Consider the following 18,679-nt stretch of genomic DNA (forward strand, 5'->3'; position numbering starts at 1 on the left):
GTAACCTGAGAAGTCAGGGTTATCTGCTACTGTATTTCCTGTTGCTGGCTGTCATTCATATGTCAAAGAGTCCACCCTCCCTCCTAAACCTCCTGCCAAGGTGCCTTAGGGCCAGGGCTCAGCCCCTGACCTCCACACTACCTTCCGTCCTTCCTCCCTGGACCCAGCCCTTCCTTTTGCAGGGGCCCCGGGATGGCCAGTTGGGTCTTGCCATAGCCCTGTCTTTCCTGCCTGTAGTTTAGAGCTAACAGAGGTCCCAAGCAATACAATGATTTCCTCTGGCCGGGTGGCAGGCCATTGTGTGGCAGACCTGGGACTGGCCCGGATGGCCCTTGCAGCCCAGCTGTCCCTGGCTTGGGTGATACAGGCTGGAGGCTGTGAATAGGAATGTCCGGCTTTGGGAGGTGAGGGGAGGTTACCCAGGGAAGAAAGAAGGAGATGGGGTGTGGACGCAGGGGTTCCCTCTGAGATACGGAAACTTCTTGGCAGCCGATTCCTAAGCCCTATGCTACACATAACACCTGTGGGCTGGTGAGGTGACTCAGTGGGCAAGGACACTTGTAGACAAGCCTGAAGATCTGAATTCAACCCCCCAGAACTCACACAGTAGAAGGAGAGAACTGATACACACACATAAATCAATGTATTTTAAATAATGATACGGCCTAGAAAGCCTTCCTGATCCCTGGCTTGGAGCTCCCAGCCCTGGGTCACGTCATGCACAGAGTATCAATTTTGTCCTCTATGCTTTCCCCCAGACTGTCTTGTCTACAGTGTCCTAGCCTGCGGCATGGCCTTGCTACTGAGGACTTAAAGAGTGGATAGCTCTCCCAGATAAAACAGCTAAGGAGAATGTACAATTAGAGGTCTCGCCTGAGGCTGAACACTGCCCAGGGCTGACCTGCAGCTGTGAGGCCCACCTCTTGCCTCTGTCTGGGATGATGCTCAAACCATAACATAATTCCACAGGCCTGGCGCGCAGAGAGAGGCCCGACGCCCCCATCTCCAGGCAGAGGGGAAGATTCTGCGCTTGTCTCTCAGACTATGTCCCTGAGGCCAAGGCTGTTGTTCTTCACTGAGGTGATTTCAAGTCACAGGGCTGGGGATATGGTTCCCTTGGTGGAGTTCCTCTGTAGCATCCATCTACTCACAAGTCCTGGGTTAAATCCCCAGCACTGTATAAACCAGGCATGGTGATACACCTATAAGCTCAGCTTTCAGGAAGTGGAGGCAGGAGGATCGAAGTTCAAGGTCATTCATTCTTAGCTATGTCCTGAGTTTAGACCTACCTAGGTTACATGAAAACATATCAAAAAGAAAACCAAATAGCAGAGCTCTCCCTTCTGTGCCAAGGAACCGGGACACTCCAAAGAATGGATTCTCCCACTTCGTTTTTTTTTTCCCTCCTGTGATTTTCCCACTTAGCATCAGCTTTTCTGCAACCAAGAAGTCCAAGAAACACCAGCCGTTACTGAGCACAACAACCCATCTTTGTAATGGTGGAGACTGTATGTGAAACAATGCAATCTGATTTAGAACCATGTAGCTGAAGATCTGTTACTTGCAGCCAAACACATCGCTGAAGATGATTAAAAAAACTGCATTCCATGTCATCATGAAAACACCCCCCCCCAATCAGTTACCCATGTCCTAGTTACCCCGCTAGCATGAGTGACTAAGCTAGCAGACACCCCAAGCTGCCCTGGGGGTGAGGATGCTGCTGAGGAGGCAGGGCACAGTGAGTCTTGTTTCCCACTTCAAAATGTTAACCCAATTCCTACCCCTTCATCAGAGTTACTCTAGATGAATGCCAGGCTAGACCTGCTGTGCCCTCCTGCAGGGCCATTGACACCATGGGTACCTAAAAGACATCTCTTGGGAGCAGAGAGCCACTAAGCAAAAATGGATCCAATCTTTCCTCTGTGCAACTGGCTAGTGACTTGTTTTGGCCAAGAGAAAGCCACAGAGGGACCCTGGGCCAGCTCAAACCTGGCAATCATCGGGGCCTTGCATGTATCTTGTGTTCTTTCCCATCTTGTGCCTTTTGAACAGACATATGCTTGCTAGTTAGAGGAATTGTCCCTGTCACCTTCGATAAATGCCAGCCAACCGCTGGAAGTGCAGCCTGATCAGCTGATGTGCAGCAGCGTGCACAGGATAGGGACCCCAGCTGAGACCAGAACTGGCTGGCTGGGCCCGGTCTATACCACCTGCCTGCAGATCCAGGCCTCGATTCACACCAGTCTTGGATTTGATCCACCTTCCTATGGAACCGAGGCAATAGATGATGGCAGATGCGATCCTCTCCTGTCTTCCTTGTTTACCAAGCCCTTGTGCCAACCTAAGCTAATTCAATTCCCCGAACACCGTCTCTGCAGATCTTTTATAGGTAACAGAGGTGAGATTCTGGCAGGCTCTGACTGGCCAACTTTCAAGGTCCCAAGTCACAGACCACTCCTCCAGCACACGCGTCTCCACCCAGTCTGCAGGCCGTGCCTCCTTCCCTAACTCTGCAAACCATATAACCATAATCATGGGCTGTGGCCCTGACCACCCAAACCTCAGACAGGACTACCTCACCAGCCCTTCCCACCCCTAGTGTTGCGACAGTGACACACCAATGGGCCGAGAAAGAGTCAGAGAACTGCACACAACCTTAGGGTTCAGTGTGGCCCTGCAGAGCACAATTTGGTCACAAGCTCTTTACTTACTTACTCCCTGGCCAAGGCCTGATGTCAGGCTCATCTGATAGCATCATTTAGTGAGACCAGAGGATGGACAGAGACCCAGAGCAGTGCAGACTAGAGAGAACCAGGCCCCTGCTTGGCATATACCTGCCCTGTGAGGCTCCTGGCCTGTGAACTGAAGGTTACACAACCTAGGAGGTATCCATGGTTTGAGGGGTACAAGGAGCTTCTCACACACAGGGATTAGCACTGTCCCATCCATCTCCATTGCTTACCGATAGTGTAGGTGTGCCCTCATCTTCCACAGTGACCACCAGATGGTAGAAATTCTGGCGCTCCCGGTCAGGTGGGGCGGGCCGTGTGGCAATTTCACCGCTGATACGGTCCATGCGGAAAGTCATATCCTCGTTGCCCTCAGTAATGTAATAGGACAGGACACTGTTGATCCCAATGTCACGGTCGGTGGCTCTCACCTGGACCACAGAGGTGCCTCCACCCACATTCTGGTAGGAGAGCAGAAAGTGGTTATCCTAGATTCAGGGCCTTCAAGGAATAGCCTTGCTCTGCTCCTGGGGCCCCAAGACTTTCGGGGGGGGGGAGGGCTGGAAGTTCTGCTTTGTGTTCCCTGGGCAAGGATGAGGATGATCAGGATGCTGATAGACAATGTGCTTTGGTCACCTCCTACAGGACAGGTCCTGTGTGAGCCCCTTGATTCTGGTCCAAACCTGTAAGCTCAGATTGGATACTCACACTCACATATGAAAAAAACTTCAGGTGCAGGGGAAGGATGCATGCACACCCACACAGGCAATCAGAAGCTATTGTGGGCCTCTGCCCTGAGAGCAGGGCTCTCCCCTAAACCACCTTTCATCATGAGCAGCCCCTGGCACTATGTTCAGCAAGGTTTGGAAAATGTTTTCCTGCAATCATCCAGCCTTAGTGCCAGATAACAAATACGTTTGTTTAAAAAAGGAGCTATCCCAGGGTCTCTGCTTTATCACAGAGATATATTACGGGGCTGGGTACTGGGGCTGCACCTATGCATAATCTCTATTCGGAAGACTGAGGGGCCTGGGCCAGGCAGACGTTTAAATGGGTGTCTCATGGTCAGCTTTTGTCCGTGGTCCACCCTGGGTATCTGGAGGGTCTTTACCTCATTCACGCTGACATTGTATCCAAAGGGGCTCTCAATCACGGGAGGGTTGTCATTGACATCCAGAATGGTCACCTGTAGGATGTGGTCTTTCTTCCGTGGAGGGGTCCCACGGTCAGAAGCCACAACCTGTGGGGAGAAAGAGGAGGGGGTTCACAGTCAGGATTAAACTACTGGATCAGAACTGTGGAGCCCAAAGGCCGATCCCTTGATAGGGAGGACCTGAAGGGCCAAGAGACTCACTGATTCATCAGGGGCCGGTGCCCATCGCCAAGCTCTCCGCTTCTGCTTCTGCTATGGACAATCCTTGCCTATGTCAGGTTCACTTAGCATCTGACTTCAGGGTGCAGAGCCCTCACTTCCTGATCTGCCTGTGTTTTGGGCTCTGTTAGCCCCTTGACCTTGACCTTGGATCTGAGATATGATTCAAGCCTTTGGCCTTGTTTCTGTCATTCTAAGCTAGCCTCTGGTAAGCAGGAAGAGGGCCTGGGAGAGCTTTTGTTTGTTTGTTTGTTTGTTTTGTTTGCCACCCTCTGGAGTCCTGACCACCTGCTGAGCCTGTCCATGGGGGACTTCATTGTGGCCTCGGTGGTCTCTAGGCACTCAGCTTCTGTCGAGGAGCAGTGTGGGCCCAGCAATTCAGTGGCCACCATAGTCAGTGTGGTCCTTCACTCTGCAGCAGGAGCAGGCCAGGTAGGGTGCTTTTGCCCATGGCACATGTGGGGAAACTGAGGCCCAGCCAGAAGAAATAATTTGCCAAAGGTCCTACTGTGTTCCTGATAGGGTCAGAGTCCCACCAGCTCTGCTAGGCATTCTCATGGCTGTTTTTGCTTGTTTGTTTTGTTTTATTCATTTATTTTTTGAGACAGGGTCTCATGTAGCTCAGGGTGGTCTCAAATTTATAAGAACAGCCTTGAGAATGACCTTGAAGTCCTGATCCTCTGGCTTCCATTACCTCCCGAGTGCTGGGATTCTAGGTGGGTACCAAATGCTGTCATGCCTGGCTCTTCCGCCTCTTATGGCAGGGACAGACACCTCAGCTGCTTCTGCTGGGAACAGAAGCATGTCCCAGGTCACCCTCTCCCATCAGCCTTACTGTGCTTAGCCTTGCATGGCCCATATGCCCCCTATCCCTTGGTGACTGCCAGGAAACTAATCACCCGGGGATTGTGTGAGGTGGGCTCCCTCCTGAGTGCTTGGTGTGAGCAGTCCAGGAGGGGCCAGGAGGTGCTCACCTTGAGGATGTAGTGATCCAGTTCCTCCCTGTCCAGGGGCTTAGCCACAAACACTTCACCAATGGAGTCATTGCTGGTAACAATCTCAAAAGCCCCAGCAATGTTACCAGAAGCCAGGGAGAAGACCACCTATGGGAGCAGAGAGGGGGCAGGGAAGAGAGATAGCTGGTCAGGTTCAAAAGGCTGCCTGGCCTCCATACCAACTATGCCTCTGCTATTCTAGGGTGCTGGAAGAAAGGCATGATGCTAAGGAAAGGGATCAGACCCATGAAGGCTGTACGTGCCTGGCAAGGAGGTCCAGGGGATGTAAGCGGAACAGCCTGGGAGCCTACCAAGTGGGCCTGAATCTTACTATATAAATTCCCCTTTTTTCTTGGTGATAGGAATGGCTCAGATGGCCCCTGAGGAATGAGAAAAACCCTACAGCCTGGCTTGATGCCCACCTGTCCATTGCTGCCAGCATCAGGGTCCCGGGCCTTGACAGTGGCTACTCGCTGGCCCACAGGGCAGTCCTCGGGTATACTGATGGCCGAGTCAGAGGTGAAGTCGAAGCGTGGGCTGTTATCATTTTCATCCAGTACAGTGATGTAGACCTGGGGACAGACACACTCAGCTGCTTGCCTCCTTCCCCAAGATGTCCTTAGACCATGAGGTCAGCAGGGACTTGAGCAAGCATTCAAGCTCCCAGACCCACCCTAGCTGCTCGCTTCTCTGAGCAATGTGTGTGTGTGTGTGTGATGCACAGTTATTACCAGGGTCAGGACAGCAAAGAGAGGGGCTGGTGGAGACTGAGGTGGCAGAGACAGGGACAGCTGGGAAGCTGGGTTCTGGCTCATGGGAATGAAGGCCAGGAATATCCGCCTGGCACTGGTACCATTTCCTGTTTTTCAGGAAGATTGAGGAGTTCGGATTTTTATATGAAATGAGCCAATGAGTCACAGAAACGAAAACCACGGGCAGGCTGGTGGAAACACAGTTGCTGGCCAGATTCTGGCCTTCCCATCCTCAGTTTTGCATTAAAGGGAGGGGTCCAGGCCAGGAGCAGGGGCTACTGTGACCTAGGGGTCCCAGTGGGGAGGGAAGCTCCATGAAATTGCATATTCAAGTCCACAGTCTAGACCTCAGGTGGCCAAGGGCAGCATGGGCAGGAAGGAAGAGGGCCCACTGTGGGTGTGGCCACCAGCTCTAGGAAGACCACAGGCCTCAGAGACTACAAACACAAAGGCCTCTACTGACTGCCAGGGACAGGTTGGGAGGTGGCCTGGGTTTCAGGAACCCAGGTTAGGCCTTCTTAAGCTGCTCTATCCCAGGCCAATCCTCATCATCCTCATCAGGGCTGTGGCTTTGGTGTGCACAGCGCTCACGGTCCTTGTGGGCCCTGTCCATCCTACAGAACAAGCTCACTGTCTCCTCCCTATGAATCAGGCTACCTTTCTTGGTTTCAGCCACACCCTACCATGTCTTTGAGCAGCTGTCAGGTCCCTGGGGAAGCTGGGCCTACTCCTCCACTTCTGGCTGTGTGTTTTGGACATTGGTACACAACCTCTCTGGTTTTCCATTTTCTCAGTGGAAAACTTCCTGAACAAGAATACGCGGATGCCGGAAGCAGGAAGTGAGCAAACACAGGTAAGGGTGGCGTGTGGTAATCTCCACTGTCCCTCCTTCCTGTCGATGGACACTCAGTCTTTCCCTACTCAGCCCATACTTGTCTATCAGGCAGTACTCTGCATCTGCTAAGCAAGCAAGTTGATATGGGAAATGATGCCTAGTGCCCTGTGCTCAGAGCAAAACCCGACAGAGAAAACTGCTGTGATTGGATCTTCAAATTATTTGGCCAATCAAGGTCCTTACATCACAGGGCCTACCTACATCCTGTTCCCTCTGCCAGAAAACCTTTTCCTTGATGGATGCATTAACTCCTACTCATTCTGCAGAACTCAGCTTCAGCAAGCCCACCCGGGTTCCCTGACATCTTACGACGCATACATTAAGTCACAGTGACGTGACAATGTCACTGGGGTTTTCCCTCAGTCTAGTTCATGCTGTGCAGGCAGGCTTAACTATACTTTGGGTTTCTGCTGCATCAGGGGCCCAGCAGAGGCCTGGCACAGTCAGCCAATGGCTCTGCCGTGGCTGCAACTCTGATCATAGCGTAGATGTGAGGGTGGGTTGGGGGATGGGAAGGGAGCCAGCCTTGGTGGGTGAGAAGAGATGGATGGGGCCTTCTCTAGCTCCCAGCCTCAGAACCTCATTTACCTGCCCATCCCCCAGCACCCAAATGTGCAACTCAGGAGCTCCGAAAGCTGAACCTTCCTTCCTGCCCTTCCCCCTATTGCTGGGACAGGGAGGAGTCAGGTGAAGGTGAGCTAGCTGTGGTTTGGCTCCTGGCCTCAAGAGGAAACTGTCTCACCTTTAAAGGCCTTCTCCTGCACCTACACCCTAGTATCTCAATCAGTGTGAGGCCAACTGGGCTGTGTATCTGGGTCTTGCTTCTTGGAAGAGTGCAGACAGCTGAGCAGGAGAGAATGAACGAAGTACTTGCCGGTCACATCAGAACAAGGGGTGCCGGGACGCCAGAGTGGCAGCCCAGTTTCTGTTCCCTGAACCTTTACCCCCAGTGAGGGCTGAAGGGTATCTGGGCCCGCAGTACTAAGAAGGATGCCAAGGTCTGCTTAGAGCCCCCCACCTATACCCTCTAAGTCTCAGGCTGTTTTGCTGGGAGATTTAGAACATGGGACTCCTGCCTGCTGCCCCAGGGGTTAAAGAAAGCCAGATATGTGGGGGATCAAAGACCCACACCTCTGACCATAGTAGTTACTCACCCCAAGGCCTCCAGCACACAGTCCTGATAATGGGGCTCACCCAGCTCACCCTGTGGCCATAAGCTACCATCCCAGGCACTCTCTGAGCTCTGGCCCTGAGCACCCTCCTTCACATTTCCCTCCTAAGATCTGCCACCCCTTCTAAGGAGGGTAGGGCTACTGGCAGGGCACCCCGTTAGGGAAGAAAGGGAAGCACAGAGAAGCTAAGCAGCTGTCCTGTGTCACACAGCCACCGAGAAGGTCTCAGGGTCTCCTCCACCTGTGCATGGTCCAGGTATTTCTTTGTTATCACACTGCCATCTTATGGTCCCATAGGGACTAGAAAGAACATGAAGGACAGAGCTTGGGACGGGAGAGTGGATGGGATGGGGAGGTCCTGAAGGGTCTGAGTGTTTGGAACACCTGCCACAGATGTTCATGTGCTTCCCTTGTTTTGTTTTGTTTTCTTTCTTTCTTTCTTTCTTTCTTTCTTTCTTTCTCTCTCTCTCTTTCTTTCTTTTTTTTTTTTTTTAAAGATTTATCCATTTATTTATTATGTACACAGAAGAGGGCGCCAGATCTCATTACCATGTGGTTGCTGGGAATTGAACTCAGGACCTCTGGAAGAACAGCCAGTGCTCTTAACCTCTGAGCCATCTCTCCAGCCCCTCGTTTTCTAATCATTGATTGGTTCAGTGTGTGCTGGGGGGTAGTTGGGTGGGAGCAGGTGGATGTGAGTGAGCCACAGATGTGGGCCACAAGCTTTTGTGTGGAAGTCACAGGACGACTTGGAGTTGGTTCTCTCCTTCTACCACGTGGGTCCCGGGATCAAACTCAGGTCATCAGGCTTGGTGGCAATCACCTTTACCTTCTGTACCATCTTGCCAGCCCTCCACCCCATAGACCCTATCTCCGGGGAAGGTAGGAGGAGGGTCTGTGCACCACCAGTGGTGTGAGGCAGTTCATGGGCTACTCACCTTCTGTAGGCAGCACGGACAGGAGATGGAAGGAGAGAAAGGCAGATGCAGAGGGTTATTGGCTGGCTTGGTACTTTCCACCCACTACCCACGAGGTCTGCAGCCCATGCCACCATCCCATCTGACCAAGGTCTCAGCCCAGGTGTCTGGCTGCATGGTGGTCTTGAGACTACCCTTGGCCCAGCTACATGTCAGGAGAGCTACATGTGCTGGGGAGAATCGGGGCCCGGAGGGGTTGTGCTGGAGTGGGGCTCTCACCCAGGACTCACTCACCACGGTAGAGTCCACCTTGGGGCCGCCATCGTCGGCCACCACTGTCAATGTGTAGAAGTCACCCTTCTCCCTGTCAACCAAGCCTTTGACTGTGATCACACCCTGTGGGCGATGGAGGCAAACATCACAGTGATATCAGGCAGCAGTCCCATGCTCCAGCTGGATTCAACCATCTTCTCCCACCCCACTCTGCCAGCCACGTTTCATTCCATCGGCCCAGCCCAACGTTCCCATGAGCCTGCTGGCTGAGATCCCATTGCTCTTACATCCCATGTAAGATGCCGGCCGTCTCTTGTAGAAGGGTTTCCTACCTCCCAGTCAAACAGGTCCTCTTTAGGTAGAGATCCCAGCAGTACCCATCACTCCACCATGACACTTTTCCCACATCTTCTCTGGCTGCCCAGACTCACATACTTTTTAATGCTCACTTCCATCCCCTGCCCGAGAGCTCTTGTTCAGCTTACGTTCCTGATCTCTCCTAGGGCAAGACCTGGCACACTGCAGGCTCTTTGAGTGGTTCTCATTCTCCTTGGCCAGGACAAGCAGCACATGGACAGGCCACTGCATCCAGGTCCATATTAGTTGGCTCAAAAGGTGAGTTCTGCATGTGTGAAGGAGGCTGGCCCGATTCTGTTGGAATTCTGGGCACAGCAAGGCTGCCTTCCAGGAAGCCCAGGAGGTTGCCCAAACTGCCCTTCTGCACTGGGACAGTCCAGGCTGCAAAGCTGTGCCCCTCTGACAGACTGGCCAGCAGGGATTCATACCTTGCTGATAGTCAAAGGAGGGATTCTGGAGAAAGCCTAACTAAAGCAAATAAAGGGCTAACCAGCTTAGGATAGCCACTGAAGATATGGGAAAGAGTTAGATCTGAGTTTCCTAATAGACAAAGTGAAAAGAGAGAGAGAGAAAATCCCGTATATAATGGTAGGCTAGGAAATATGGCAGAATGCATATTAGAATTTCCTGGTAATAAAAGGAGCATCTAGGGAGAGGAGAGGAATGGGGACAGGACAATTGACTGTGCCTTCATGTTGGAGCCTCCATAAAAATCCCCTCACTTGTGTGTTGGGAAAGTGTCTGGACTGATAAATATATTTGCAGGTCCTTTTATTTACTTTATTTTTGTCTTTTAGAGACAGGGTCTTGCCATGTAGCCTAGGTTGGTCTGGATGTCTAGATCTTCCTGCCCCAGCCTCTGGAGGACTGGGATTCCAGGTGTTCTTGAGGGGACAGGGTTGTGCCGGAAGGGGCATGGAAGCCTCAGAGCTTGCCTCTTGATCTGCTCATTGGAATCCCTTGAAACAGCCTCTGAATTGGCCATAGTAAGTAAGCAAAAATGTCTCCAAAATGGCTGTAAACAGCTACCGGAAGCTCCAGAGGAGGTCCTGGGAACTCTCTTACTGCAGGTTGGTAAGGGAACACAGTGAATAGCTGGTGACCCTCACCTGAAGTGGGGCAGACTGGCAGCCATCACTACCCCCCCCCCCCCCCGCCACGGATCCCACTCAGTGGAGCTGTTCAGACTTGACCCAAATCTCAGGGTACCCAGTGGGCAGCAAAAACCTAGTGTGCGGGGATCCTATACATTTTTGGTACCCAGAGAAGCAGCCTATGGCTGTGTGAATTTAGCAAGGAAAGTCTTTGGCTTTTCCTATTGTAACTTCCACTGTCTAATAACAAGGATGCCAGACTGCTTGGCTTTCAATATAGCGCCCCAAAATACTAGAAGAAATGCACCATAAGGACGTTCAACTTAAGGAGAGTGGCATGCATCCAGAAGGAGCTCAATAAGTGCTCACTGTGTTGGGAGAGCCCCGCCATGCCCACATGCCTCCTTACCGTGATGGCATCTATCTTGAAGAGAGCTTTGGCCTGGGCACTGGTGTAGGCATCAAAGCGGTAGGTGATTTGGTTGAGGTTATCGATGGAATAGGCTTGCACCCGCACAATCTCTGTGCCCAGAGCGAGGTTCTCCATGATGACTGCCTCGTAGGAGGCATTGGAGAACTGAACTGCCTCATCCAACTCATTGAGAAGTGTCACATAGACACTGCAGAAGCCCTGATTGAAGGGGGGCGCACGGTCTGTGGCAGACACGTTCATCAGGTAGCTGGTCTTGGTCTCGTAGTCCAGATAGTCCACAGTCACGATGAGCCCTGTGCTCTCGTCAATCTCAAACTTGCCCTCTGCGCCCGACAGGATGCGGTAATTCACCAGGCCACCGTCCCCTGCGAGAAGACACAAGCCATGTAAGTCCCAGATGGGGGTGGTGCTGCCCTGTGGCTTCTTGAGCTGTCTACACCAGGGGCTGCTCCTGAGAGACCTTGGCTGTTCCCTCTTCCCACCCCCAGCATACACTATCCCCAAAGATGTATTAGAAGAGGGAGCAGAGGTCAAGGTGGATGGCAAGGCCCAGCACATCACGGACCCCCTCTGGGGCTTGATATTGGCACTAGAAGTATGCCAGAGGGAGTTGGCTCTGCTCCTAGAGACTCACAATTTAAGTTAAAATGCCTGTCTTGACTACTTGGATAAGTGGCTATCTTGCAGTGATGTTTTGATCTAAAAGCTTTAGGTGCCCTCAGAGCAGCCAAGCCTTTATTTGGTACCCTGCTGGAAGAGACTCTTGGTGCCAAGGAGTTGCCCATCCCCCTCTGCACACCACTGCTCAAGCAGGAGGCAGGCAGTTTGGGAAGGTCGGCAAGGAGACAGGCACAAAACCACTCAGCTTGGCGAGGGCACCCAGGACTTTCACCAGCTTTTCAAAGGGTTGTCTGTGCCAGAAAAGGCCTCCGCAACACACAGTGACCCTGACCCTTTGCTGATGTGCCATTTAGAGACTGGCCCAGCTATGAATCCTTAGTTCTATGCCCTGGTCACTCATCCTGGGAGGCAGGTGATCTCCAATGCTGGGGGGGTATGGGGACTCTTGGGGGTAGCTGATTAGAGGCTTGGGCTGCAGCCAGGGCAGCCAAGGTAGCTTGGGAGCCTCTTTGTGGGCTTTGGAGTGGGGAGGAGCCTTCTCCTAACTGGGCACAGGCTCCATAGAGGAGGCTGCAGTATTCTGGAATTTTGTCCTCTTTGCTTTACACTGATTGCTGTGGTCACTTCTAGGGACTGGCAATCTCTGCCAGGTTGGGGCTGCCTTCAAAGCAGACCACTTCCCTACAGGAAGGGTGGCCTGTGAGGAGATCTGCAAATACCAAACTCTGGCAACCCCCTGTGCAGTAGAGGGTGGAACACGAATAGAAGCTTAGGCTTAGGCTAGCTTTATGACATGACCCTGTTGCCTTTCTCAGCCCTTTCTGAGCCCATGCCAAAGGCTAGCATGGGGCTGGTAGGTCCTGGGATGACTAATCTGGATGTGCAAAACGTTCCACTCTCCTCTGCCCATCCGAGGTTGGATAACTTCCCAGACTCCAATTCTCTTGAGTATGGGCATCTGTAAGGACTGAATACCACCCAGGAGCCCCTTCTGACCCTGGGTGTGGCTACATGGAGGGCCTAAAGATGACAGGAGCCCTTGGCCAGTAGGAGGTCACCCTGAGAAATGGCACCCCCGCCTGCCTTACCAGTGTCTCTGTCGGTGGCTCGGACGACAATGACTGAGGTACCAATGCCTGCTGTCTCTCGAAGGCCCAGACGGTTGTACTGCTGTTGTGTGAACATGGGGGCCTCATCATTGACGTCCTCCACATACACGATCACCTGCAGGGATGTGCCAGGGCTCAGTTCAGGGAGAGTGGAGGCTGGCAACCCAGGGTATGGTCCCTCCTCCCTGTGGCCTGTTGAGGATGCCCTCTGGAGGAACTGACTTTGTCTTATTTCCCACTGAACCTGGTTCCTCAAACAGGACTGGCCACAGGGCTGGTGCTCAGACAGACCCTTTAGTTCTGCACTGACCTGGAGGAGCTGGTGACTATCTGTAACACTTTAGGGTGGTCAAGTTTCTCCAGTACAAAATGGTAATGTTACTAATGACTCTGTGCCACACTGCTCCTGAGGTGGTTAGGAAGACAAAATATGCCAGGTATGGTAGTTTGGATGTAATTGGCCTTCATAGGCTCATAGGGAGTGGCATTACTAGGAGGTGTGGCCTTGTTGGAGGAAGTGTGTCACTGTGGGGGCGGGCTTTGAGGTCTCCTACACTCAAGCTATGCCCAGTGTGGACACAGACTCCTGTTGCCTGAGCTCCTTCTCCTGCACCATGTCTGTCTGCATGCCTCCATGTCCCACCATGATGATAATAGACTAAACCTCTGAAACTATAAGCCATCCCAATTAAATGTTTTCCTTTATAGGAATTGCTGTGGTCATGGTGTCTCTTCACAGCAATGGAAACCCTGACTAAGACACCAGGCTCATGGAAGTACTTAGACAGCAAGTGTGGTGGTGTGAATGAGAATGGCACCCATGGGCTCCCATGTTTGAGTGCTTGGTTTCCAGCTGGTGGAACTGTTTGGGAAGGATTAGGAGGCATGGCCTTGTTGGAAGAGGTGTGTCACCAGGGGGTCTCTCTCTCTTTTTTTCTCTCTCTCTCTCTCCCTCTTGCATATGCATGTGTGTGCATCCTTGTGTACCAGATGTTACCTCTCAGCTACTGCTCCAGTGCCATGCTGGCCTGCCACCATGATGGTCAAGGACTCTAGCCATTTGAATCATTAGTCCTCAAAATAAAATGCTTTCTTCTATAAAATGCTTTCTGTCGTCTTGGTCATGGTGTCTTGTCACAGCAATAGAAAACTGACTGACTCCATCCAAAGATCAAAATGCAGCTAAGACAGATGCAGGAGAAAATGTGACGCCAGCAAGACCAGAAGCTTGTGACCTCCACACAACAGCCCTTTGCAGATGGCCAGGGCAGACAATGGTGAGCAGAGACTGATCCCTGGCTCCTGCTAGGGCCACCAATGAAACAGAGGACAGTTCCCTCTACCCATGGAGGTTTCTTGGTTCCCTCTCCCACTTTCCTGGGGAAACGTACTAATGACTTTCATGATAATCTTTGTCCTGGAGTTGTTTTTTTTTGGGACCCTACCCCAGAAGGTGACCATTTTGGAATTGTGTGATGTGATGTGATGTGATGTGATGTGATGTGTGTGTGTGTGTGTGTGTGTGTGTGTGTGTGTGTGTGTGTGTGTGTGTGATATTCCTTGTTGTTTTTCTATACTTTTTGAAATTTCCCTTTAATGAATGTGTGTCAGATACAGAAAAATGCTACTATTGAAAGGGTGTTTATGGAAAGCTGTGTCTATGAACAAGGATGGCCCCTCTCTTCATCATCTTCCTGTACCTGGGAACGTCCAGAGAGTTTTCTGTAGACCTGAATCATGCTTCTGGAAGACCAGAGTGGAGAGGAGGGAAGAGACATAAGAGTGCAGATGCATGAGAGCTACCAGAAGTCCCAGGCTCTGCTTCCTTCAAGAGATTCGAACAGAGTTCCAGAGAAGGGAAGTCATTTTCCCAAGATCTCACAGAGACAAGGGAGGCTGGGGAGAAGACAGGAATCTCTTGGCTCCCTACCTACCAGTGCTCAGGCTCTGTGCTGGCACTGAGCTGGCCCTAGTGTAAGAGAAGCCCTTCTCCTGGCTCCCTAGAGCCAGGGTGGCATTACCTCGAAGCAGGCTGGAGAAAGGAGGAAGTGGAGTGGGGTACTGAAGACAGAAGTGGGGTGGCCAAGATGGCCTCAGGGCATCTGCCTTTGGAACTTTGACTCTATGGATAGCTGCCTCTGAGATTATCCCAACACACACACACACACACACACACACACACACACACACACAGAGAGAGAGAGAGAGAGAGAGAGAGAGAGAGAGAGAGAGAGAGAGAGAGAGAGAGAGAATTAGCAGGGAATTTACTGGACAACTCAGGGTGGGGGGGGGGGCAGTGGCAAAGCAAGGGGAGCAGGGGAGAAGAGGGATGTGGTGGCTAGGGAGCCTCACGGAGGGTTTCCTACTTCACTGCCTTGAGGTTCCACTACCTGTCATGCCAGCCGTTTTCATTTCCAGACACCAAGAATCTCCTATGCAAATGGCAGCGTCCACCTCAGAGCACAGCTGTAGTAAGGAACCTTCTAAATTTGGCTTTGCCCACAACTTGTTGCAGAAGATCCTGGGTGTGGTGGTTGTGGGAGGAATTTGCACAGGCGAATTTCGGGAACTCCATGTAAACAGAAGCTAACCCTCCATCTTTCAAAACTCCAAGCCCTCCCTTTCCGGAGTCTGCTTGTCCTGATGACCTTGACTCCTAGAGGCCATGGGGAAGAAACTGCCAATCTGACAGTGTGAGGGGAACAGGAGGAAGGGGGCCTGTAGCATGGCCACATGTGGCCATGCTTTCGATGGCTCTGGTGGCATTTTTAGCAGTAGAGACAGGAGGAAAGATGGTATGTGGTTCGTGAACCCGAGAGACACAGCTGAACAGGAAATATAGGCCAGCTGAATTCTTGCTGAACACAAGGGAACTGTCAGCTGCCTCACAGAACCAGACAGCTTTCTGTCCAGAGTTTATGCACAGAGCTGCCATACCCTCCAACAGGGACAAGAGGGCAGGCACGTGTATATACATGGGCATGTGGACATGCACAGAGCATGTGTACCCAGAGAGGCCCAGCATCTATAAGGATGGTTTCCCTCCTTGTTTCCTGGCCCTCAGGGGACTGTCTCTAGTCCTTAGAGCAGGGATTACAGCCTTCAGGGCAAAGCTAGAATCTTCACATTGCCATCAGAAAGGTCCCTGGCTAACCGGGGTCTCTTAGGGGTGTGGGGGCTCTATATTACAAGGGCCATCAAATCTTCATGCCAGGGACAGCATCTGAATTCTTAAAGTTACTCTTTGGGGATGAGGCTGCAGCTCCTGTCAGGGCTCTGGGGAGCCCTCTTGGGTACTGTGGTACAGAGGTTAGTATAGTGTAGAGGCAAGAGAACAGTCTGGGCCACCTGCCTGGGGTTGAAGCCTGTCTATACCCATACTGCCATGGGATCCTAACCCTTACCAAGTTGGTTAATTCCTTCTTGCCTCAGTCTTCTCATCTGCAGAATGGATGTGAGGTAGGGCCTACCTCAGAACTGGGTCACTTTCTTCTTCCTCAGGCTCTTGAGGACAGGAGCACATAAGGTACCTGTGGCTATGGCTGGGTGCCTCACCTCTGCAGTAGTACACAGTCTACCTTTGATCTGTTTTATACCCAGAGATGTTGCAAAGAATTTGGTTTGACAAGGTTGGTGGTGAAAAGTGGCATGTCGCAGCTACAGCAGTCAGGTACCAGGAGGAAGCTTCCGAGGAAGAGGTGGGTGGGGGAGGTGAGGGACCACAGAGAGGGCTGTGGTTAGGAAGCCTGAAGTCCAGGAATGCAGCCCGAGCCTCACTAATGTCCGCCACTCTGTAGCCTGAAGTGAGCTTGGAAAGGGAAGACACTGCCGTGAATGTGCTCATGGGCATGTGAACGAGAGCGTGTTATATGGGGAAGCACTACCATCAAGACTTCCTGGCACATTCTCAGGCAACCATGTCTGTGTCGGTCACCATGCTCTGGAAGGATCCAATGGACCTGATCCCTCTGCTGTGTTCACTTGGACTGGTATTCATTCACCCCTTAAGGAGTGTCAGGGGTGACTTTTCGGGAGCCAACTTTCTCTCCCACCTCCTCCTCCAAGGTGAGGGCAGGAGCTGGGGGAATCCAGCTTTGGCCCTACTCTGACAGATCTGCATGGGGTCCAGTTCCTGTTTGGACATGTCCATCATCGGCATTTGGGGAAGTGTCCCTTGAGTGAGCTGAGTGACAGCTGGCCAGATATATTCTGCTCAGTGTTTCTAGTCCCAGGAAACAGCAGGTAGTGATGGACTGATAAGTTTAACTGATTCAGCAACACTCATGTCTGGGTATAAGTCCCTGCCTGCTCTATTCCTCTCTCCCTCCTACTCACGACCTCAGCTCTGATTCACTTCCTATGGCTTTAGGGCACAGGGCCTATGGGCTGCTACGTGTGTATCTTGTGTATCAAGGGTGAGGAGGAGTGTCAATGAACAGGACAGTCAGGAGGCAGATCTGTGTGTTTGTGTGCCTGTTAGAGAAGGTCTAACTAGCCTCAGCTGCCTAGTTGAGGGGGGAGGTGTACAAAGAATGCATTTGATAGGGCAGCTGAGAATGGGATGGGAGTATTTTAGGAACAGTTTCAAGAGAAGCAGCATTGGATTTGGACCTAAAATACATCAACTCAAGCCCTGCTTCTGCCTCTAGACACTTCGCTGTGTCTCCATTTCCTCATCTGCAAAATCATGTTGGTATCTAGTTGTTCACGCTTATGTCTATGAAGTTTCCTCAATGCATTGTGGAGAGCTGGATGGATATAAAAAGATAGAACGGTGAGGAGTCCTCGTTCTTCCTTTAGGACAGACAGGAGTATCATGGATCCCTTTCCTCAGCTGGAGAAACTCAAGCACAGAACAAAGGGACCAATCCAAGATTCCTGCCTGGGCTTGCCCAAGACGTCAGTCAGTACCAGAACCTGCCCCAACTGGTAGTCTCACCCTGACAGAGCTCCGCATGGGGCCTAGGTCATGGTTATAGGCTTCCACCATCAGCACATGGGAGGAGTTCCGCTCTCTGTCCAGGGGCCGAGGGCCTCGCATCAGGAGCCCGCTGCTGATGTGGATCCGGAAGTTGTTGCCATGGTTACCTGTGTGGAGGAGCACATGAGATGCATGGGCTGGACTCGGAGGAGGATGTCTGTAAGATGGAGGACAGTGGGTTCCAGGATGTGGGAACTTGGCTGAAGCCCACAGAATAGCCTAATGAGGGGTGCATTGGACCCGCCTCTTCCTTATATGAGGACTAGGGTCTTAGAAGGCCTTAACCCTTGTCTCCATACCTCCATGTCTACTGTGGGTAGGGAAGCTTCAGGAAAATTCAGAAGGGTCTTGGACCCAAACTCTACTGTCTGTGGGTGAGTGAATCTAGTATGGAGTCAACCCAACTGGGCGGGGTTGGTACCCATGATCTTGGTTTCTCCCCAGGGACACACTTATCCACACTCAGCCCCCCTGGAGTTCTTCACCCTTGAGCCTATAAGCCAGTAGATGAGTGGACTTCATGCTCTGGTTGTGGTGAGTGGCCCAGGAAAGGGTTCTGGGTTCTAGTTGGCCCAAGGAGAGTAAATCCCCAAGTAGCTTCCCTGGCTTCCAAGGTTCCCTCTGTCAAGGTGATTTGGGAACACGCAGCTTATGGAGCTCTTAGGAACAAGGCCAGTATACTACCCTTTGCTTAGAATACATTTAACTTGGTGCAAGCAATCAGGAACCCCACTTCCTCCTTGGGCTCCAGCCTGAGTGTACAGCGCTTGGGCATCATCAGCTATGGTCAGCCAAAAAGAAGTGTTGTCTTTGCGGGGCAGCGGCCATCCCTCCTATCCTGTGGCAGCCCACTTACCATGGAGGATGCGGTACCAGACACGCCCGAACTCGCCCTCATCTGCATCTGTGGCTTTCAGCTGAAGGAGAAGGAACAGTGGAGTTATTCCTAGTCCCAAGGCAGGGAGGGAAGCTGTTTTTG

At 52.0% G+C, this 18,679-nt stretch overlaps 1 protein-coding gene across 1 annotated transcript in view; it reads right to left on the reverse strand.

Annotated features, from left to right (window-relative positions):
- Cdh23 (cadherin related 23) overlaps positions 1 to 18,679 on the reverse strand; it is a 380,451-nt gene that overhangs the window by 67,352 nt on the left and 294,420 nt on the right. The window contains exons 29-38 of the mRNA XM_036167012.1: positions 18,557 to 18,617; positions 17,659 to 17,807; positions 12,699 to 12,834; positions 10,966 to 11,354; positions 9,127 to 9,228; positions 8,854 to 8,856; positions 5,519 to 5,668; positions 5,076 to 5,204; positions 3,841 to 3,969; positions 2,963 to 3,190 (exon numbers count right to left, since the gene is read on the reverse strand). Coding sequence (XP_036022905.1) covers positions 2,963 to 3,190; positions 3,841 to 3,969; positions 5,076 to 5,204; positions 5,519 to 5,668; positions 8,854 to 8,856; positions 9,127 to 9,228; positions 10,966 to 11,354; positions 12,699 to 12,834; positions 17,659 to 17,807; positions 18,557 to 18,617 — 1,476 coding nt within the window. The remainder of the gene's footprint in view (positions 1 to 2,962; positions 3,191 to 3,840; positions 3,970 to 5,075; positions 5,205 to 5,518; positions 5,669 to 8,853; positions 8,857 to 9,126; positions 9,229 to 10,965; positions 11,355 to 12,698; positions 12,835 to 17,658; positions 17,808 to 18,556; positions 18,618 to 18,679) is intronic.

The sequence above is a fragment of the Onychomys torridus genome, chromosome 18, assembly GCF_903995425.1.
Source record: "Onychomys torridus chromosome 18, mOncTor1.1, whole genome shotgun sequence".
NCBI classification, from domain to species: domain Eukaryota; kingdom Metazoa; phylum Chordata; class Mammalia; order Rodentia; family Cricetidae; genus Onychomys; species Onychomys torridus.